A 23,720-nucleotide genomic window follows, 5' to 3' on the forward strand; every position below is an offset into this window, starting at 1 on the left:
TGAGAACAAGACAGCGCGTCACTTGCAGACATGATATATCTCTACCCCCACCCCCCCCCCCTTGGGTACACTCAGCCCAGCATTGGTGACCCACGGCCAGCCATGCTGGCAAGGCCACAACGGACAGCACTGCCTTTCATTCTGCAGACTCACATTTCGCCTGGCGGCCACAGTTTGCAGTGTCTGCTGTAATGTGGCAGAGATGAAAAGGCTTCAGGCTAGGAGACAACCAAAGCCCGTCTTAGCGGGTTTTCCTTTTCTTTTATCCATTCCATTTGAATTTGCCCTCTAGGACGGCACTGCTACACCCCGCTGTCTACTTGAATCAATAAACCTGCACATTTCTGTGAATATGCTTCACTGACCTGTTAGATCTGGTTCTCCTGGCAATGCCTCCACCAGCTCTCTTATAAAGTGGCTGACCTTTAGAGTCAGTGGACGGAAAGAGTCAAAAGGTCACGCTACCTGGCCTGCATGTCAGCAGCTTCAAATACGAAACGGAGCAGACTCCCCGGAAGTACAGCTCACTGACCATTGTAATTAAGTTAATACAGAGCTACTGAAATGAATGTACGCCTCGTTTACAAACTTCCACTGTGTATCTCTGTGTATGACAAGACCAAGTGGTTATTTTTAGAGAGCTTGCCAAACTAACATTAAAACATGAATAAATTGTGACTTTAAACCCTTAATCCCCGATTGCTGGCCAATAACGAGCCGTTGCGCTAAAGTTAATCATGCCAGAGAAGAGCAAGCCACCGAAGTCCAGAGGGCCCTCACAACATTTTCATTGTTGTCTGATCTGATCATTCCAATCATTGATTATTTTCGCATGGCAAATGCTGCAAAGTTTCACGTATGTATGAAATAGACTACGGCCACCTACTGGTGTGGAGTTATTTAATCTCACAGAGGCACTATTTTAACACTTTCATATTTGGCTGAAGAAAAGTCTTCTAATCAGCTAGAAATAAACATACACTAAAGTTTCCAAGCAGTGTGGCACTGCTGCCACTGATCAGGCCACCGGATACCCTGCAGGTGTTGGAGAGGTCAGCTACAATGGCATCCCACACGGTGATGATGTCATTGATGAAGTCAATTTGGCTCTTTGAAGTGCAACAGAGGTAAGCTCAGGTTTCATTTATATAAAGGTCTTTTATTTATTGGTTTATTTGATATGGGACAGTGCACATTAATAAAACATTTGAATGTGTCAGTTATCCTTTGCCCTATTAATTAAGGGAAATTGAATGTGCTCTTTGTTTGTTTCTTCTCACAGACATGGGGACATTTTGGAAGAAAGTTTAATCATTCGCAAATATGTATTAAAGTACACTCCTAATTTTACTTTTAAACTTGTGAACTATGGAGGACAAAAAATGACTTAAGAAATAAAAAAATAAATGTATAAATAAATGCGTAAATACCCATATAAATAAATAAATGTTCAAATAAAATAATGAATACATTAATGTATTAATATAAGTTTACACCTAAACAGAACATAATTAAATAAATCGATTTCTACATTTCTGTATTTCTACATTTCTCTATTTCTACATTTCTTTATTTCTACATTTTTGTATTTATTCATTTATTTATGCCTGTATTTCTGTGTCCGTATGTAAATGAGCTCAGGCGGTCCGAACCTCAATCGCAATCGATCCCAGCACTTCGCTCCTGTAGAGCGTCTAGAAGCTGCTAGCATCACTCATGGCTTCTACCGGGCGAGATGTGTCTGAGCAGCTTGGGAACTGAGTTCCCGTTGAACGTGAAGGCAGAGTAACAACAGTAGTTGTTTAGCTCATTTAGTTTCCTAAATGCTGTTGTTCAAGGTGCCAACATACTATCGTTGTATTAAACTGTTAGGGAGCCATGTAGCGTTCACTGCTTTATTTTTTTGCAGCACCGAGAACCGCAAACCAACCGATTTCACCTCCGCGGCCACATGACGTCACACCTGGTGACGCTGGCATTTACTGGAGCATGTCTGATATTAAGCATAAAGTTTGTACAAAGACATCCAACATATTGGACAGGGGGCCTTCAGCGTTGCAACTGAACTTCAGAGACCAGAACACCAGGCTGACGATGACCACACGGTCCAGTCAACTCCAACCTCCATGTGGACCTGCAGTTAAAAGGGTTCAGGCTAAAGGGTCTGTTATAAGTTCTTATGGTCCACATTTCTACAGAGCGGAGTCATTTTCAGTTAGTTATTTATATTTTGGAACCTTGTTGTAAATATCACTGGTTTCATAACTTCATTGGATTCTGGATGAATATGAACAGCTATGGCATCAGACAGAGATGGATTACAATCCCAGAGAGCCGATGAATTAATATATATATTAATTAATCAGTGTCGGGATGTTGCTGCATAATTTGAGTCCCAGTTTTATCCAAATCGTTGTCCTCTAATGGAGTTTATAGGTAGTGGACTGGTCATCAAAAAAAACAAGACAAAAGTCAGAAGAGACAACAAAAGCAATGTGACCTCACAGTACAAACAGCACACGTTGATCTCAAGTCAACATTGATTTGTCGTAAATTACAGTTTAGAATTGAGATTATTTTAAGGGGTGGTGTGTTCCTGTGTTAGTCTATACCCAGCTATCCATTGCTCAATATGATGGTTTACAGTTACAACAAAGAAAAGTACTGTTATATAAGGTCCAGTCAGGCCTGTGCATGCACACCTCGCTTTACTGAGGCATGCAGGAAAGTATGTTGTCTTCCATACATCTGCCTGCATCTTGCTTCTCAATTGGATATTTCTTGAACGTCTCATAGTTATCTCTATGGTGAACTAAACCCTCAAAATCTGCTTCGATACACTTAAAATGACCTGTAAACAAGTAAAAGATTATCCAACAGACATCAGGTTACTGGTTGATCAAATTGAGCCGACTGTGACAAGGTACTTCTAATGAAGTAAGTCTAAGGTGATAAACTTCAGTACAAACTGTATGCAATAACCTCCTGGAAGAAAGATGAGTTCTATGCTGCACAGAGTATTTAAAGAATGTGAAAACAGAAATAAACAAATGTTGACATGAACATGAAGCCTTTTGGGTGTTTGTTACTCCTTTGCCTTCTCCTTTTAGCCGCCTCTCAGCAGCACAGACACTTCTGACTCATCGTCTGGCTGTATTGATTTACGTGAAGCCTGTTCCCTCCAGGCTTTGTGTGTGGATCTGAGTCACTCTCAGTGGTCTCAGATGAGGGGTTCTGTTTTCATACATCTAAATTAGGTATTTATTTAGAGCGTAAAGAATAAAAAGGGTATTCATCGGGTTGTAAATGGTCATGACTGATATCTAACATAATTTTTCCCAGTGTAACTTAAATTAAGACGCGTTATATTATATTTTGATGTATGAGATTCAAACTACTTTTAAAAGTCCTTTGTATCACAATGAAATTCAGTTGCTGAATTGTGATTATTTCTAATTCTGGCATCTGAAAATTCAATTCAGTCTTAAAATTGTTACTTGTCAAATATAATAAATTGTTTGATGGTGTAACATCCTCTTCACGGTTAGTTCTGACTTCCAAACACTGCCCCCCAAAACATTCTCAAAGAGAGAGATCTGTTAGTTGCTCAAGTGGAAAAAGCGTGATTCTTAATCTCTGCGCTTTCCTTCAACAGGTGTTTGCTGGTTCCTTTCCTTGGTCAGACAGCCTTGCACCTATGAGGGTTCTGATTCACTGAGAGCCAGAAGTGCCGAGTCAGCATCTGAGCATCCACACAGACAAATGTGTTGCCTAGTTGTCTGCTTTGTTATCTCTGTTGTTCCTCCAGGGCACAGACTGATAGACGGGGGCAAGAAGAGACCAAGGACTTCAACGTAAACATGTTCGCCTGCACCCTGGTGTCTCTGGGACCCGGGGCTGGGGGGTTGGGACATTAAGCTGTGTGCTGAGGCTGTTTGATTGCTTTCCCCCCCACACTTTTGGCTAAGAACGGAAGCTTTAACAGGCGATTCTTCACTTTGTGTGTGAGTGCAGAGAACATTCATTACTTTTACATCAGTCAACAAATCTGAAAATGTGTCTTTGAGAGGTCATGCACTCAGGACGAATTCCTCCCAGGTGAAAGTCAATGTTGACAAGCAATTCATATGATAAAAAAACTGAAGTTTTTGTAAGGATCAAATAAATCATGTGTAAAGTGTTAATTGGTGAGCTTTAGAGGTGCATGTAGGTGGTTACATCTTCTCCCATTCACAACCATTTATTACATATCTTCTTTAGATGATTTTTTTCTTTTCCTTTTTGATGAGCTTTTCTAATCAATTCAAATCTGGTACCACGCCATCCATTTGACCCCCATCACAAGATGATGGCGTACATGTTACGTAAATAAAATATGTTTTTTAGTAAATCTATTTTCCTTGTCCTACTGTAGTCCGATGTTGGTTTCTCATAACCTTTGAGATGGCATAATGGTAATATTGTAACGTCCGGGCGTGGTGGAATACTTAACACGCTGAGACGAATAGTTGCCGGGCAGAGATCCTTTTATTAGCGAAACACCACAGCGTCCGACACAGTAACTCCAGCTCACTCAGTCAACACTCCCAACAACACAACAACCGGAACTACGTCATGCTCCCCCGGACAGACCCTCCCATGTCCCGTCTGATTGGCCGGAGCGCCGAGAGTGACGCTACCTGACCGAGTCCCCAACAGGGTCGCTACATTACCCTCCCCTTACAAAGGTCCTTGCCCCCAAGGAACTGCTGAAAAATGGAACCATGCACCTACAATCGAACACAGGACAGAACAAAACAGAACACCGCTTTTTTTTTTTTTTTTTTTTTTTTTTTTTGCAGAAGAATACAGCCACCTCTAAGACCCAAGGTGTATGCTAGCCCTAATTTCCCCTCCCTAAATTCCGCTGTCTCCGAACCGGACCAGAGGCCTTCTCTGTCTTTGCGGCCTCGCCGCCGGGGGGGTCGTGCCCCCTGAACCCGTGGCGATGTCAGGCCCCACCTCACCCCCCAGGAGTCCGTGTCTATCTGTGGGTGGCGACAGGGCCAAGCCGGCTGGAAACTCGGGCCCAACCGCTTCTCCCGTTGCCCCCGAGGCACCTGGCGGGGGCTGCCCCAGGGGAACACCCCGTGAGGACGTCCCTCGGGCACTTGTTGGCAGCGGGGAGGCGACCCCTCTGTACGGGGCGAGCCGGTCCCTATGCAGCACTACTCTCCTGCCTTTGGGCGGTAGCTGCACCCGGTACACAACCTCACCCACCCGCTCCAACACTGTGCAGGGCCCCGCCCATTGACTGTCCAGCTTCGGGCACCGGCCCTTTTTTCGTTGGGGGTTGTAGACCCAGACCAGCTCTCCAGCGCGAAAATGCTTTCCTCTTGTTCTCATGTCATAGTTGCGTTTCTGTCTCACGCCAGCACTCTGCTGCTGCTTACGGGCAAAAACATGAGCTGAATCGAGCCGGTCTTGTAGCCTCCTGGCATATTCTGAGCCTGAGGGGGGCTCTGAGGATTCCGGGGGGCGCCCAAAAGCCATTTCTGCCGGTGTGCGGAGCTCTCTTCCCAGCATCAGCAGGGCGGGAGTACAGGAGGAGGTCTCTTGGACTGCAGAGCGACAAGCCATGAGCACCAGTGGCAAATGCCTGTCCCAGTCTCGCTGGTGTTGTGACGTGAGGATGGCTAGCTGTTGGCCCATAGTGCGATGGAACCTTTCCACAAGTCCATCACTCTGTGGCCGCAGGGGGGAGGTGCGTGTTTTGTGCATGCCCAGCCGTTCACACATGGTGGCAAACACCCGCGACTCGAAGTTCCTTCCCTGGTCGCTGTGTATGGTCTCCGGCACGCCAAACCGGCTGAACATGCCACCCACAAGGGCCTCAACAACCGTCTCTGCTTCTTGGTCTGGTAAAGCGTACGCCTCTGGCCACTTTGTGAAATAGTCTATTGCGGTGAGCACATACCGGTTTCCTCCGTCTGAGCGTGGCAGCGGACCAACCACATCCACAGCCACCCTCTCCATTGGGCCCCCCACGGGGAACTGCTGCAGCGGGGCGTGGGAGCGACTTGAGGGCCCCTTTCGTGCCGTACAGGGGTCACAGCGGCGACAGAAGTCTTCCACGTCCCTTCGGCACTGTCCCCAGTAGAATCCCTGCCGAAGACGCCGCAGTGTCTTTGAGACTCCAAAATGTCCCGCCCCTGCAGCTCCATGCATGGCTTCCAGCACCGAACCCCGCAGGACCTTGGGAACCACCATCTGCCACCTTTCCTCCCCCGTTGCTGGCTCCTTCCATGCCCGTTGGAGCACGCCCTGGCTCAGGCGTAGAGACTCAAACTGTGACCATAACCCTTTGGTTGCCCTGGAGAACACTGCCACCTCCTCCCAGGGGGGGCGCCGCTGTGCCTCCACCCACTGCACTGCCGGTTGTAGGTCCACGTCATGCCTCTGGTGTCGCCTCCATTCTGACAGTTCCACCGTCTGACGATCCTGGATCACAACCTCCTCCAACCGCCGCACGGACGGACCGACTCCCTCCTCCTCTTGCAGTTCCCGCTCGCGGGTCTCTCTCCGGTCGCAGTAGAGGCACCCTCCTGCGGCACAAGGCCGTCGTGAGAGTGCATCGGCATTAGTGTGACGTGTCCCAGCCCGGTGCACCACCTTGAAATTAAACGCTTGGAGCTCCTCCAACCACCTGGCCACCTGCCCCTCTGGCTCCTTGAATGACATGAGCCATTGTAGGGCAGAGTGGTCTGTCCTCACCGTAAAGTTCAGGCCACTTAGGTAGTACTTGAAATGCCGGATTGACAGCACCACCGCCAAGAGCTCCCTGCGGGTGACGCAGTATCTTCGCTCGGCTTTGTTGAACGCCCGGCTGAAGTAAGCCACCACTCGCTCGCCTTCGGGGAAAGGTTGAGAGAGTACTCCGCCGATGCCTGATCCGCTAGCATCCGTGTCCAGCGTGAAGGGCAAGCTGGGGTCGGCTGGGGCTAGCACCGGGGCCTCTACTAGGGCGTACCGCAGGTTGTTGAATGCCGCCTGGCATTTCTCCGTCCAGGAAAACTCTTGGTCCTTTTGCAGCAGATGGAACAGGGGTGCAGCAGTGCCAGCAAACCCCCGCACAAACCTCCTGTAGTATGAGGCCAGGCCAAGAAAGCTCTTCAACTGTTTCTGGTTGGTGGGGGTGGGCCAATCTGCGACGGCCTGCACCTTCTCTCGCATGGTGCCAATGCCTTCGCCACCTACACGGTGCCCCAAAAAAGACACCTCCCTCTGCATGAAATGGCACTTCTCCGGATGCAGTTTCAGGCCTGCCGCTCTTATTTTTTCCAGCACCAACCGCAGCGACGCCAGGGCTTGTTCAAATGTTTTACCATGGACCAGAATGTCATCCAGGTAGACCAGGCACTGCTGCCGGGGGATCCCCGCCAGTACTTTGTCCATCAGTCTTACAAAAGTGGCAGGGGCATTACAAAGTCCAAAACTGAGAACCTTAAACTGCCACAGCCCCCGCCCAGTGCAGAAAGCAGTCTTGGGACGGGCCTCCGGGGCCAGTGGCACCTGGTAATATCCGCTGCGGAGGTCCAAGGACGAAAACCACGACGACCCGGAGACCAGGTCTAGGGACTCGTCAATGCGGGGCAGCGGATAAGAATCCTTCTTGGTCACCCCATTTACTGGCCTGTAGTCCGCACAGAGTCGCCATCCTTTTGTCTTCTTGGGGACCATGACCACTGCTGCTGCCCAGGGACTGTCGGACGGCTCGATGACACCTGCCTGGAGCATGTTGGTGACCGCGTCATCACAAGCCTGTTGACGAGCCATCGGCAGGCGGCGGGGGCGGCACTTGATGGGACGCGCGTCCCCTGTGTCAATCTCATGCTGCACTAGGTGAGTTTGCCCTACTTCATCCTCGCTCTTGGCGAAACTGCCTTGGAAGTCCAGGAGAAGGTGCCACAGCTGCTCCTGCTGCTGCGGCTGCAGGCCGACACAGTTCTTTCTCCACACCTCCTTTATCGCTGCTGGCGCCTCCACTGCACGGCTCATGGTGTGGACGTCCGGGAGAAAGACCCTAGATGACTCGCGTGGGCAGGCGGGGGGGATAGCGTTGCAGGGGACCGTCACCACCGTACTCGCCGCTGGTGTTGGAGGCCCGGGGGGTAGGGACGGGTTGGGGGTGGAGAGCAAGGTGACGGAAGGCCCTCCCTGGAGACTCACTGTGCCTTGCTGTAGATCTAGATGGCAGCCCGTGGCCCTCAAGAAGTCCAAACCCAGAATGCATGGGTCCTGAACTGCAGCTATCCACACCGGGTGGCACACCGTCACCCCTCCCACCGATAAAGACAGCAGACCTCTGCCCTTCATGGGTGCCAGCTCTCCGGTAACAGTGCGAAGTCGCACTGAGGTGGGGTCAAGATGAGTCCAGTCTGTGATCATGTCTGGTCTTACCAGAGTTACTGTCGAACCGGTGTCCACCAGTGCCAAGCAGGGCAGTCCTTCCACGGTAACCGGCACATAGAACGAGTCACCTTCCCCAGTGCGCCCCACCGCCACGACGGGCTCCATGCTGGCGTTGTCATCTTCTGTTGCCGAGGCTCGTGGCGCTGTGGTCGGGGTTACGGCCGGGGTCCGCGTATCCCCTTCTATGCGGACCCCGGGCCGTTTCCCTGGTACTTGTTTGGTTTGGGGCACTCTCTGGCCAAATGCCCTGGTTGCCCGCACCCCCAGCAGACTCTGGGTCGCGGCCGGTGTGATTGTTGTAGTGACACAGCCCTGATCAGTTCAGTCACTTCCGTAACCCACGATGGTTTCTCTGCCTCTGGAGGGACCGCCATCGCCGCCCTGGCCATAGGTGCTCCCTCACTATGGTAGCCTCCAGGCGCTGCACCCCACACATTCTCTCTCTCCGCAGCCAACTCGAAAGCCGCTTGCAATGACTGTGGGTGCTGCAGCTGGACCTGGACACGCAGCTCTGTGGGAACAATTGCCCTGATGAACTGGTCCCGCGCCAGCTCGCTCTGCACTTCAGGGGGCATGTGGGCATAAGCCCTCCGTGACAAACTTTCCACATCGTTTGCCAACGCCCGCAGCGGCTCTCCCGGTCTTCTGCAGCGATTGTTTAGTTCATTCCGCAGGAGTTCGGGTTGCAAACATTGTCCAAAACGCCTCTGGAGCGACCCTACCAGCGCTGGGTAACGACGTCTGTCTTCTGGGCTCAGCAGCAGCAGGCATGACAGCGCATCCCCCGTGAGACACAACGCCAGCTGAAGTGCCTTAGTCTCATTGGACCATTCCCCTGCATGCGACAGCAATTCAAATTGAGCCAGGAAAGCCTCCCATGGCGTCCTACCGTCGTATTTCGGTGTTTTTACCGTAGGGACTGCCGAGCGATGGGCGCCGCCATTGTAGTTTGACGCTACATTCCCCGGAGAAACCGCGGGAAAATCCGCCGCGGGACTAATGCCAGCGTCCCTAGCCATCCTCACTGCAGACTCTCTCAAACGAGCCCTCGCGCCCCTAGTAGCTCCGTCGAAACTTCTGGCCATGTCTTTCGACCACCCGCTAGCTCCCTCCTCCGCTTCTTTCCTCTCTTCCTTTACCGTAACGTAGCCGCTCGTCCCGCCGACACGATCCATGCCCACAGCAGGCTAACCGCTAGCTTTCCACCGGGTTCAACGATATCGTCCGTACGAAGACACTTCTGACACCAATGTAACGTCCGGGCGTGGTGGAATACTTAACACGCTGAGACGAATAGTTGCCGGGCAGAGATCCTTTTATTAGCGAAACACCACAGCGTCCGACACAGTAACTCCAGCTCACTCAGTCAACACTCCCAACAACACAACAACCGGAACTACGTCATGCTCCCCCGGACAGACCCTCCCATGTCCCGTCTGATTGGCCGGAGCGCCGAGAGTGACGCTACCTGACCGAGTCCCCAACAGGGTCGCTACATTATGTTCGTGCTGTGATTTTACCATGATGTCATGCTGCAATAATGCATGGAAACTAATGACTGTGTCTGAAAGCTTTTCTTAGGAGGATGGAAATCAAAACAGGTCCCTTGATGCTGAATGCTTGATCCCTGTAAGAAGTTCTTTCTGCACCGCTGCAGGCTCATTTGCTGTCGGAGAAAACACACCCAGGAGTGCTATCTCGGTGAATATTACCATGCGCTTCTTTGCTCATTACAGCTTTGTTTTTACGTTAAATCCCTGAGGAGCAACTCCGTTCTGACGGTTAGAGGATGGGCCTCAAAAGTGATGTAACCATGCAGGGAACCGAGGAGACACCAAACATGTTGTGTTTGGGGAAGTGATATGATTTGTTTAAGCTTCTCTATTTCAAGTGTAAATGTATAATTTACTTTTCATGTTATTCTACAGTTTCTCCCTCATTTGCATGCAGGAGGGAGAATTTGATAATTAACCATTGGAAGGGAGATATTTCTCATCGTCGGACAACAACCGTCCACAATGAACATGGGTGGGTAGCTGTGACGAGCGAGCAATGGCATGAGGGGGGGAACAAATTAATATAGCTCTTTGTTTTATCAAAGTCTTGGTCTTACTTTTCCAATAATAGTAACAGGCTCATGTGCAAACAGTGGTTACAGGTCAGCCAATAGACTTTGGATTCCATGAATTCGAAGCTCCATGAGGGTTAAAAGGGTAAAGTTTGCTTGTACATTCACACCGACCGACTGCATGGAGCAGATAAAAAGTGAGTTTTCGCTTTAAAAAATGTATGTTGATAAGTAAAATGAATTCCCCGAAGAGCTCAGGTTGCTACACTTTTGCGGTATTTTGAATATCCTCCACATTGTGATTGGCATTGCTTACATTTTTGTTATTTTGAGATTCGTTGCAGAGCTGCCAGACGTCGTCACTGTAGAGTCATTAATCATAAACACAAACCCTGCTGCATGTGGCCGTGACCTCTGACCCCACAGCGACCCCTTTACATAACAGCGAGCGGCTCCCTCCGGTGATAAGCTGACTTCATTGACAGCCTATGAGCAGTAAAGATGAAGTCAGCGCAGGCCAATGTAAAACACAGGGGAAATGGTTTATTAACAATATTACACAATGTCCATTCTCACCCGCAGTGGTTCTGCCAAGTGATCGGGTTACATCTCATTTGCTCCTAGGAAAAAACAATCCAAATATACATACAGGAAACGACTTCATTGAGGACTTAGTATTTAGTAAAACATGTATGTATAGGTTCATATATATATACATAAACAATAAAATAAAACATTTCATACAGATTCAAACATCAATATGAAAAGTTGAAAAAACAGTGTTTTAGTGCAAAACCATTTCATTGTATAAAAATACTGTGATGTAACTTTTGTGTAGCGTAGAGGTCCTGGGACGTGTGTGAGGGGAACAGGTTAGAGGTGTGTGTCGGCGATGGGGATTCGTCTTAGTTCAACTATTTGGGAGTTGTTTATGCTCCCTCCGTCATGGCTTCCAGGTAATGACTCGGTGTCGCTCAAATTAAGGCCGGTCCCTGAAATAAACGGAATAAAGTCAGATTTCACTCCCATCCAAACATGTGATTTTTTTCTGTGTAGTTTTGTGTGTCTGCAGCATAAATGCCTGTATTTATGTTCCATAAGTCCTTCTTGTATTACATATACCTTAATAAACAGTAGTGGAGCAACTAATAAACACAGTTTCATCAACTCAGGGCAACAAATCGACACAACAAATTGCTTGCTGTGCTGATTTGTCAATGTATGTGTCATGTGCTAAATTTCATTGTCTTATCCAACAGCATACAAAATGGTATCAGCCATGCTGAGGAGTTGTGTAAGGAGCTGACTGACACAGACTCATAAAGAGTAGACGAAGGCAGCAAAACCAATTAACTCATCAGGGGACAAATGGTAAGTCACAGAGCAGAAACATTTCAATCTGTACCTGTTAGTCTGACGGTATGTGTACAATCTATTGTGTTCAACTTACCGTCACCAGAGGGTTTGCACAGGCTTTCCCTGCTCTTTGTTTGCAGGATACCTTGAGATCTTTTGGATCTCAATATATCTACTGACTTTTATTGTTCTAGTAAGTGACAAGTCGAATTGTACAGATCAAATCGAGTGTTAAAGCAAAGTGTTTTCAGCTTATTTTCCTTTGTTGAAGGCTCATTTACAGAATAAGGTAGCCTGTTACTCCTATGACATAAACACTGGAGCGGCTTTATGCAAACAAATCTCTTACATTTATAAGAAAAAGCTGACCTTTCACAGTAAAACCAACGTGTTAATGATCAGCCCTCAGTCATTCTACATATGCTGAAAGTACAAGTGTGTTTTTGTGTGTGTGTGTGTGTGTGTGTGTGTGTATTGGTTGACTGACCAAAATAAGTGTGCAGATCCTCATTACTGCTACTTACCGACCTCCGTTAGGTGATGCCCTGTTACATAATTCTGATCAGCTGTTTATCTTTACTGCTGACCAAGTGAGATGGTAACCCTCAGTGTTACACGTATATACACTGAGAAGAAAATCATATATTTACATAATGTAATCTTGCAAAGCTGCCTCTTTACGATACTGAATAAAATAGACAACTTAATACTGCTGAGTTTGCTGATGAGGGTACCAATGAATCCCCTGGCCTGGATGCTGCAGCCCCGAGGCTGTTTGAGGTTGAACATCACACAAGCTTTAGGATGGTAGAGTAAAAGGATGCAGGTCAGACACAAATGTCTTGCTGCAACAACTGCTCGACATGGTGTAATTTGACAACACATACACCTCATCAAAATAAGAGGGGTTTGTTTTTTTACCAAGTGTAACACTATCCTCTCCGCTTAATCCACATTCATTAACACCCACAAGTCCCTTGAACTCACACCTGCTAGGACAGATTTAAATTAGGATATTTCCATGGCAACAAGTTTTTTTTTTCTGGGATGCATGCTAGCAGGTATCAAGTGCTGCTGCATATTGGCTTGTGATGCACGGAGGTACCTGAACAGGTCTCAAGAGTCAAAGCCTGCCAAACAGGTCAAAAGCCTCTGAAAAGACAAATCAAACTTGAGGGCGCTAGCATTGATTTTTTTCAGTATGCCGTCATTTAACTATACTGAAAACGTTAGCTCTGACAATTTGGGGTTGGAGCAGATTCTTGATTGAGATTCATGAAAGCCTTACTGCATCGCATCTCTCTCTATGTGGAGTCATATTAAGCAGCAGAAGAGTGTACCGGTGAACTGAGGCTGGTGCTGGCTGTTGTTCAACTGCACCTGATTCTTATTCAGACACTGTGAAGTAATTACTTTGTGATTTCAAAGACCAAGGAGAGGACGGCCTGTGTGTGTGTCTGTCGGTAATGTATCAGTGAGCAGTTTGGGCCCTCAGCTCATTAAACATTGATGACAAAAGAGGAAGAATGGTTTCCATGGCAGCGGAGAGATTTAGGGTAAGCAGAGGAATGACTAAGTAGGGCTGATCTTAATACAGTAGATATTGAAGATAGTGTATGCATATTATGAAATAATCAAATAACCAGGCACAAAAATAGCAACATTTTCATTCTCTCTCTTTCTCTGTTATACTACTATATATATACAGTATATACTTTTATGAATGTAAAACATACCCTAATTAAAATTTGTATTTTTTATTTTTGGAGGATTTTATGTTTTTCCTTAAATGGTTGAGATAGTATTGCGGCCAACACTTTGAACCTGTAAACGTTTGGACAAGTTTGTGACAGCACTATTGATACCCAAAAGAAAGTTCAATAAACTATTGGGTTCCTGCCATTTGTTTTTACTGCTGTGCATTCTGCTGGAAAGATCTTCTCCTCAATAAAAGTCCTCATGAATAAACAATTATTTTGTAGAAATATAGCTGTATTTCAATTAAAGCGTTATGATGATGAACAACAAGAAAGTAGAGTTTTGAGCTTGTTTGAGGTAGAATAACAATACTTGTTGGATCCCATTTATCAAACGTGTGTGTTTTGCTTGGGTACTCACCAGTTTTTAAGGCAAATATAAGGTCGTCAAACTCCTGCGACTCCTCGTCTGCGGTGACTAGATTGCTGTTGATGAAGCCTCCCTCGGTGGAGTACGTGCCCATCACAGGACTGGGTTTAAACACACTGCTGGGATGACTGCTGGGCTGCAGCGATGCTCGTTCCCAGTCTGCTGACACCTGGAACACACAGATACACAGGTACGTCTTTTTATATTTATTCACTCTCTGACATAAGAGCTATAAGAGATAACATATGTAATAAGAGATTTGCAACCCGTTGATTACATATCGTATGTGTTGTTCATTTATGTGTCACAATGCACACAAAACTGGCTTCAGAACATGAACTCCACATGAACGCAAGGCAAAATCAGGTCAACCATCCTCAGTATCAATGCACACGCACGTGCGCACACACACACACACACTTAATCCAGAGGATGGCTGTGTCTGTCAGCCGTGTAATCATGTCTGTGATGAGTCAGGGTCAGGCAGAGTGCACGTTGCCGCGGCACCCCGAAGTGTTAGAGCCAACAGAGAGGGTCACAGTGGGTTCATGGGGTGAGAGCACGGCCGTTGGGTTTAGGGTTTCATTCTGAATCAACCTAACACCAGGTAGATTATGCTGCTATCACATTTAGACAGGTGAAAGCATTTTTTTCAGTAATATATTTTTTATGGGGAATAAAGATATGTTCATGCATCCATAAAGAAAAAGACGGAAGTGATTGAACAGAAAAAAAAGGAAGCGTTGTGTTAAGCAAAAAGAAGAAACTGAGAATAGGGATTATTATCACAAAAGAATATCACAATATGTGTGAATTCCTGTCCTTTCACAACGAGGAAAAGCCTCCTGTTTTTCCACCACTGTTCATTCATTACAAAAGCTTCATCTCTTCGTGTAGATGGATTAATGCACTTGTTGCACGAGCTTCAGAAGCTTGCTAGGCTGTAACCGGTACACAACGTCCCAGCGAGGCGCCCCCAGTCACCTCAGATCTGTCATATCCACTTTAAAAGCCGGCAGTGAGCGGATGACTCAAGCCATTTAATAAGCTATTCAGATCTTGAATTGTCTACCGGTTTCCGTATTTTTATCTCGTTTTCAATTTCCTTTCGGTCAATTCACTCTGCAAATCGTCACTCATCCAACACTCACATCACGGCCTCTATCCGCGGCCCTGTTTTACTCACTGGCCTGTGGCCAAAGGAGGAGGAGTGTGCTCTCATGAATAAAACATGATTACTGAATTACTATGAGTGGAGAGAGAACGAGACAGAGAGCGCAAAGGGGGAGTTTCCGGGAGTGGTGAAGTTACACCGCCCCTTTCTTCTCCCTCGTACCAGCACGGCCCTTATAGGGTATTCTCCAGGGACAAAGTGGCTTAGAACACAGACTCTCTACGGAACACTGCATGTGTATACTTCAATTTGTTTTTGCTTGCAGGGGAAGTGCAGATCTGACGTAAAGATTGTAAGATGAGTTGATAGGACATTACAAAGGCATTTACACACGCATGAAGTGATTCCAGCAGACAGTGAACATGAATGTTCTCCGTGGGCTCACGCTCAGCTGATGGGAGAAATGTGTGAAGGAGGACCAGTAAAGGGTAAACAGAACCATGGGAATGAGGGAATGGGTAAAAGACGGGGGAGAGGAAAACAGTGAGGGAAGGGGAACATTTGTGGCATGGTATGGTAGTTTAAGTAGTAGCAGAAGCCTAAACGGCTAAGCATATTTAGATCTGTGTGTGTGTGTGTGTACCTCCTCCATGGCACTGATGAGGTTCTGAGTTGATTTGCTGATGTCGCCCCCCACAGTGGTGGGTCCCCCACCCTGGTAGGTGGAGTCAGGACTGTCATGGCCGCTCATCTCCACAGTGTAACTGGCTTTAGTCGGCCAACAGAGCTGGTTGTGCATGACAAAGTACACGGCAAAGACATACAAGCCCTATAAGGACAGAGAAAAAGAATTAGCATCAGGAACACTTCCCCCGGCTCCACTTCTGTCAGAGCTACTCGGTATAATATATGATCAATGCAATTCATCTCTCTTCCTTAGGACAAAGACTCCAATGTTGATAGATTTCATAGCTATTTGTAATGTCAGGGATCAAAGACTTAAAATGAATATGAATGACCATATGTAAACATTTTCACACATAATAAACTAAAATTTAAATAAAAGTCAGGATCCATTGTTAACAAGAATCATTAGCAGCAGCCTCTCCTCCAGGCGGTTAATGGGGTAATTATCCATCATGAACTATGACATCATTGACCCTGTGGTATGTCTGCTTCCTCCACTTCCTCGTCATTACCGAATCCTCTTGGTCAATAGCAGCGGGCTGTGAATTACCCTTATTCACCAGAGTGTCAAATACCACAGAGCCCTCCTGTATTTCACAACACCCGTCACTGGGCGATGACTGCAGACAGAGATGGAACGCACAAATGTGTAAGTGTGCGTGCATACCGGTGCAACTCAGATGCACAAAAATACGAAAAAAATGACAAGAAATCTTTGGATGTTAATTTGGTGTTTCTTCAAAGAGTGCCGTGCATTCACAGAAAATGTTTATGTGTTGGTGGAGCATTGCAGGACAAGTTTGAAGGACCTTTGAAAAGAAATGTATGTCTGTTAGGATAATGGGACACTACAAAGTTAGGAGCTGGGGTTTGTGTGCAGACACTAGTCACAGTTGCTGTCTTACATGTTCTGTGTATTAGGTTTAAGGAAGACATTAAACGCTGTTGCGTGATAACATCACCGGTGAAAAAAGCAACCGGGTGTGCGTGCTGCAGCTGACTTTGTCAGGTGCAGCCTGAGGAACAGGCTTTACTGCCATAGGCTTGTTATGTAAGTGTTCTCTGATCACTGGAGCGGCCTCTTCTTTAGAGATGGAACACGGGAGAACAGGAAGGACAGGAAAGGTGGTGGATAAAAGGGTGAAGAGAAGCTTGGATCGAGAGGAAGGTTAAGAGGGACCATGAGCAGAGACACTGTGACTATAGGTGAGAATAAAGTTTGATGTAGTGTATATATAGCAGGGAAAGATGGAGAGAATAGGCAGAGAAGTGATAGGTTAAAAGGACAAGGACACAAAGTAAAGGTAATCGAAGGGGATATGAAAGCCAACCAAATCCTCTGATCTGACCTACAATATTCCTTTTAATCTTTTTGAGGAAATAACGCACTCACAGAAGCAACAGATCTATTTCCCATACATCCTAATTCTCTGCAGGTTTCATGTGTGTGGACAAGAATGGGTCTGAGTCTTCTTATAACACACATGCCCTGTGTCTATTTATAGCCGAGTACAAAGGCAGCTTGAGTAAGCGTGGGGGGAATTGAATCTTAATGGTGCATGGTGCGGTTTCACTGTTGTGGATGTCTCTGGGACGACTAAACAAGGTAAGGTTTACCAGCACAGGGGCTGTCACACGAGGAGATAATGAGGGGTGTTGCTGCAGGCATTAGATCATTAATATAATATAATTTACCCGGATGTGGGACGGATGGGGTCCAAAATGGGAAATGGAATGAAAAAAGAAAAGAAAATATGGCTGGGTCAAACTAAAGGCTGCCTACAATGCTCAACAAGCCTAATCTGCACTCCGCAAACACAGCTGTTGCATTTGCAGGAGTCGAACATGTTCAGTAATCAGCTGTTGGGAAATGTGCCACATCAAAAACAATAAAACATGGAAAATTCTCATAATGGAAAATTCAATGCACAAAAGGCTCCACTATACTATAAAAGCATTTCAGATCTGATTAGAATGGATAACATATTGCTTTCCAATAAGCTGCCTGTGGAATAATAACTTTTTATTTTTATGTAGCACCTGCTTGTACAATAGGCAAGTACGTTTAACACAAAGAATAATTTGAAGAGTTTGAGTAAGGGTGAGGTTGTTCATAGACTCAAAGGATTCTTGTGCACCTAATATTTTGAAAGCATTGTGTAAATACTCCTTTAATTAGAACTTCCTACAACGGCACCAGAACAAAATTGCAACAGAAATGAACTTCTTTCATATCTTTGATCTGTTATCTGCCTCATTATCTAATTCCTGTTCAGGATCAGGATCATATCGGCTTTCATCACACTTTCATTAATTCCTGAAAAACTGCAACTGTTTAAATGAAATAAAATGAGCGTGCTCAAAAAAAAGTGGCAACAGGATCTCCATCGACGCAGAGTATTTTAGCAAAGCAGCGTTTTGTTTAAACCGGGTCAGACAAGATTGTTTACTGCTAATCGATGTCCTTGAAGCGCTTTGGCGCTCTTCACCTGTCTGTTCCACTCTGATGGATCCTTCCTCCTTCCAGACTAAATCCCAGAGGCTCCAGTTGTAGTTTGCGCTGAGAGGTTGCGATGTAGGAGATGGGATTGAAAATCAATTGCCATAGTTCTTTTAAAAAGAGGGCCTTTTGTGGCCTCAGTGAGTTTGAAAAGTTGTCTGCGACGCTCAACTTGTCCCCAGAAATCCTCCCATAGGAGGTCATTTATTAGGCTGGCATGAAGCCCTTCAATTTGTAGAAATGTAGCTGATAACTGAACAGGGGACGGGGGGGTTTATATACACGCCCGTATGTTATTTGTGTGAAGGCAGAATCTAAGGAATAGATGCAGAAAACATAGAAGCCTCGGGGCACTAAAGCATAAGAGGAACAAAATAAGGTCACTACGAGGGAATAAATGACTTTCATCTGAAGGGTTCCCACAGGGTTAAGGCAAGACTTTGAACCCCGTCACAAGATAAATGAAGCGTGTCCTGTCAAAAAGTTTGGAAAGTAAGAAATAAGTGATTCCTTAATCCCTCAAGGATTGTGTTAGAGAACTCACAAACTTGCATAAATAACTGATGACAACTGACTTTAAAAAGCACCATCAGATTATTGGTCAGTGGAGGAAACTGACCACACAATGTCACACAGTGAGGCAAACTCTATTGGAGCTCCTGAACAAGTGCTAAGTGCGACATCACCCGTTCACAGTGACATCGCTTCTCTTCATTAGCCAGTTTACCAGCAGGAAAAGTTTACTTTAGTGCAACACTGTTGTCTTTAGCATGTGGATAACACATTTCAACACCAGTTACCACAGACCTGTTAGGCACACTTTACAAGCGGATGGTGTCTCTAAGAAGATGACCACAGAGACCACAACTTTTTCAGACTACGGACATGACAAAAAGACAATAAGATAAAAATAGTACTGATCATTTTATGCACCCTGTGATCATATCAATCTATAAATTGCATTACAGTTTGAAGTTATACTAGATTGAAGTATAAATATCTTGGAGTTTGTATCTGTGAAGAGATATTTGGTGACAAAGTTACCTCGTGCTTTCTTTACGTATCTCTGACACATGGAGCAAAGAGGCGGAATGAAGACAGGGCGCAGCATATCAAGAGAGAGGTGAACGGAGAGACCAAAGCACAGATGGGCGTGGAGACAGAGAGACGGCGATGGGAGGCTCCGGGGAGATGTGACACAGTGATAACCCCGACTCTCTCTCCACCCCTGAGGCTCTTCTAGCTCAGCCACGGCCAACACATCAAAGCAGTGCTTCAAAGTGAGATGAAGTAGCCTTCATCACTCTCTGGCTCTCTAAATCAACAATGCAGACACACACACACACACACGCACACACAAAACCGCAAGCAAGCGCGCACAACACACAAACACACTTACTAGCCTACATCATCATTATTTTATTTGTGGTAACTTCCAGGAAGCTCTCTGACTGATTACAATCCATGGCGTACAAACAGGATTGACAAACTACTGAACACGCAGAAGAAAAACATCTTCTCCTGGTGAGGTGCCCAGTTTCAAAACAGGAATACTTTCTTTCGGTTAAGAGGTATTAAGGGATAGCAATCATTTTGAAAAATAATTGAGAATGCATATCAAAACATTTAACTATATTAGTTTCACTTCGTAACTCAGCACATAACAGAGATGACAACTGAGTCTAAAGTAAACAGCTTTGAAGTCAATAAACAAAAGATAAACAATTGAATGAGCTCACCAGCAAGCAGTTAAAGATGACGTAGAGGATGAGCATCCACAGGTCCCTGTAGGCCATATGGAGGCCGGCCCACAACCAGACCAGGGAGATGAGCAGGAACAGGTAAAGGACCAGCGGCACCTCTGGAGCAAAAGATAACAGTGTAGGTTCAATCCAACAAATTAATTAATTAATATCATCCATTTTATGACTACCATAAAATCTGGTCGATGTCATTGGAATCACCTTGGACCTTGGTCATTGGATGACAGTGGACCTCAACCTGAGGTCCACTCTCATCATTTTACTTGTGGAAATAGGGAAAATATTCATGACTGCTAACAGCCTAGTAATGTTAATAATAACAGGAATAAAAACAATATTGAGGGCCGAACCTTGTGGCCAGTAGTCTGGAGAGTGAAGCTACATCTAGTACTGAAAAACTGACATCATTTTAATTAATCAACCACCATTCTGGAGATAGGTGAGGCTCTCTTCATGATTTGAGAGTACGAGTTTGCACTGTGTAATATCGCACACACACAGTTTGCAGAAAAACGCTGAATCACATTTGCTAAATTTGGACTGCGTTAGGTGTTTCCTAGATAAGACGAGATCAGAGAGAGGTCTTTCTGCACGTGCCTCTGAACTGAGCCCTTCTGTTGCAACTAACCCACAAGCTGTCAGGGCATGCAGTACATTATGTCACGTTACACAAGCAGAGGTGAGTACTTATTCCTCAGATTTGATCTATAAGGTAAGGACAGACAAGTATGCCTTTTAACCATTAACCATTGTACTAGTCATGATTCATGGTGCGAGAGCTCAAGAGAAAACCCTGACTCATTCTCAGGTGGAGATTGAAGTAGGGCCACTTACAGTATGTACCCTCCCACCTCTCTTGGTCTCAGTGTAACTCGCATTGCCCAAAGTCACACAAATCATTCCCTTGCCTATTATTTGAACGGCTATTAGAGGACAAACAAGATGCCAAGACTGAGACTGAGTCATCCCAGGTGAAAGATGCTTGGTCTTTCATTCAGGTGAAAATAATAAAGGACTGTATAAGACGAGGACATAATCTATAAACAGTCCATGTCTGGACTGTTGTTTAAAAATTTCTGTGCTGAAGTTTTGACCTTTTATGAAATGGTTACATTTCGAAGACAAAAGCAGGGACAACAGATCTGACACTGCAATGGGAATAAGAAGCAACGTAAACTATAAAGAATACTCCTTTAATGTCTATTTTACTATATGGCTTGGAACTACTGAATGAGACAATAAACTCAAGTTAACAATGTTCACTGGGTTAATAAATCAAATGACAAAAAGGGTTATTAGCACTTGGGTGTAATAGCCTAGTTATACACCGTCAATGGACTATTATAAACATACCCACATAATGAACACCACGCCCAACATAACTGTAATGTGCGCTGCAAATCAGTGATCAGTAGTAAAAACACTGCTGACCTGGGTCTGGTACATACTGAGCTGATAAAATAAACCCATAAATGGCTGAAAATTGTAATCATAACAAAACTTAAGAGTAAAGAAAGTACTGGAAAGTAAGGGTTGAGGCATTATCTTCTAAATAATCTGTCACTGAGGCACACATACATGCTTTGGCTCCCAAGAGAAAATGTACCACTTTGTAGCTTGCTGGCTAGGGTTGTGTAGGACCGACTGTGCAGTTCACTTCACAAGTAGGATGGAAACACACAGAAACTGACCCAAAGTTTGCACAAATGCCCTCACTGAGGTGCCACTTCCACCACCCTGTCAGCTCCACTCTGCTCCTTATTTCCCTGCAGCTTTCCTTTGGCTGTGTTTCCTCCCACTCATTTTCCTTTACGAGCCTCTCCCTTTCCCTTTGAGACTTATTTCCTGTCTTTTTTCATTCTGCCGATACTCTGGTAAATATACTGGTCTTTGTTTTCCGATGCTTCAGCAGTATTTTTTAACACCTAGTTGTTATTTTGGTGTACAGTATGTTTGTTCAGAGATGATTAATCTGCTTTATAAACTTGTTCATCTGTTGCTTTTCAGGCTTTATCTTTTTTCTTTCACCAGTCTTTCACAAGATGCAATTTTCTACACATCGCACTCTTCTATTTTGCACATCTGTCTATCTCCACCCTCGTTGGTTTGAGTTTTCCAACCATGTAAGCACATTTTAGTCTGCGCACAGGCCAGAGCTCCCACAGGAAGAACAGGCTCCCACAGCCAAATGCTGACTTATACCACTAAAAAAAAACAGAAAGACGCAGAGCAGCCACACATTTTCTGGTAATGCAAATGGAAATATACTTGTATTCTGTGAAGTGCATGAACATGTGAGGAAGCTTCAACTCCTTGCGAGGGTGATGCTAAAGGATGTGATAGTAATCTTTCCCCCTGGCAGAGCTAAGGACTAAACAGTTTGACCTCCAATTGTGCAGTTTCTGCTCCAAACCTTTTTTGTATTTCTCTGAAAAGGAAGAAGCTAATTTTCTCCTCTGGAGCACAGGCCCCGGTTTACATTTGACCACAACCGGTTCCTGGTGGGAAAAGATAAACTGAGAGAACACGGGTTCAACCAAAACAGCCGGGGTAGAAACTTGATCCAGTGACATCACTGTCACAGAGACTTCCAGAGCTTTAATAACAACAAACTGTAATAAGTGTGCATTGAGCACGCAATAACACCCCCCTCACAAGTAATATGTGTGTAAACATCTCTGCTGCATGATTGAAGGTGAAGAAAAACATATCAGAATAGCATATAAAATCATAAGAGCTTCTGTGACTACCACACGTTTTGCAGGCTGAAACTGATGAAGGTTGTTGTTTTATTCTACTTTGGACTTTGGACACATTGAGATAAAGCCTATACTGATAAAGTTTACTGCAAAGAGCTGGACAGAGTTGAGCTCTGCCATACCACTACAACAATAACAAAGACAGGGATTGAATGGAGTGCACCCTGTTTATTTGGTTGCATGCTTATACAAGTATTTTCATGTTTGTGTGTAAGGGTTGTTCTGTCCTCTGCGCTTGTGGCCCAAAAACTCGGTCCGGACTTTTGACGACTGCTATGAATAGAATTGGCTGTGCCTGCCTTTCCCAGTATTTACTCTCTCGTTCTCTCTTTCTCTCTTAATGTAAATAAGGAGTTATGAAGCTGCCTTGTTTGCGTTTCTAAGTCGACTGCCTCCTTGTACTAAATTCTAAGTCTAAGTCTAAGTCTCCTTATCCCTCAACTCCCCCCAAAAACGATCCAGTTTACTTTGGATCTCTGTGTCACAGCGGTGTCACAGTAAAATGCTCCTGCCAGGCAAAACTCTTACAATCTGATGTCTAGCCTGAGCCTGTTTTTTGAATGAGAGAGTGTTGCTCTCATTAATAATGCAGACCTACCTGCAGCCCAGCAAAGCACTGTTTTGGTTTCCCACACTACTTCAGAGGCCACACACAGACTGTGGGGCAAAACCGCTTACCAGCCAAAAGACTGGCACTAATTTAGGCTTTGCTTTGTCATTGGAAGGCCTTGACTGAGCAACACAAGCTAAAGCCAGCTGATTCTCCCCGATGGCCACTGATTACAGCCATGACACAGAGGCACTAACGTGATTTGGCTAGGGTCTTCATGAGTGGGGTCTTTGTTTGCTAATAAGCATCGTGCACAAATACAAGTTTGAGGTTGTATCTACGAAT

General features: G+C 45.5%; 1 protein-coding gene across 1 annotated transcript in view; it reads right to left on the minus strand.

Annotated features, from left to right (window-relative positions):
* Window positions 1-11,042: 11,042 nt before the first annotated feature.
* Window positions 11,043-23,720, minus strand: part of adgrv1 (adhesion G protein-coupled receptor V1) — an 83,432-nt gene continuing 70,754 nt past the window's right edge. Inside the window, exons 92-95 of the mRNA XM_037482640.2 lie at window positions 20,043-20,164; window positions 15,760-15,945; window positions 13,994-14,171; window positions 11,043-11,511 (exon numbers count right to left, since the gene is read on the minus strand). Of these exons, the coding sequence (XP_037338537.2) occupies window positions 11,393-11,511; window positions 13,994-14,171; window positions 15,760-15,945; window positions 20,043-20,164 (605 nt within the window). The 3' untranslated portion in view covers window positions 11,043-11,392. The remainder of the gene's footprint in view (window positions 11,512-13,993; window positions 14,172-15,759; window positions 15,946-20,042; window positions 20,165-23,720) is intronic.

This window comes from Pungitius pungitius, chromosome 5 (genome assembly GCF_949316345.1).
Source record: "Pungitius pungitius chromosome 5, fPunPun2.1, whole genome shotgun sequence".
Lineage (NCBI taxonomy): Eukaryota > Metazoa > Chordata > Actinopteri > Perciformes > Gasterosteidae > Pungitius > Pungitius pungitius.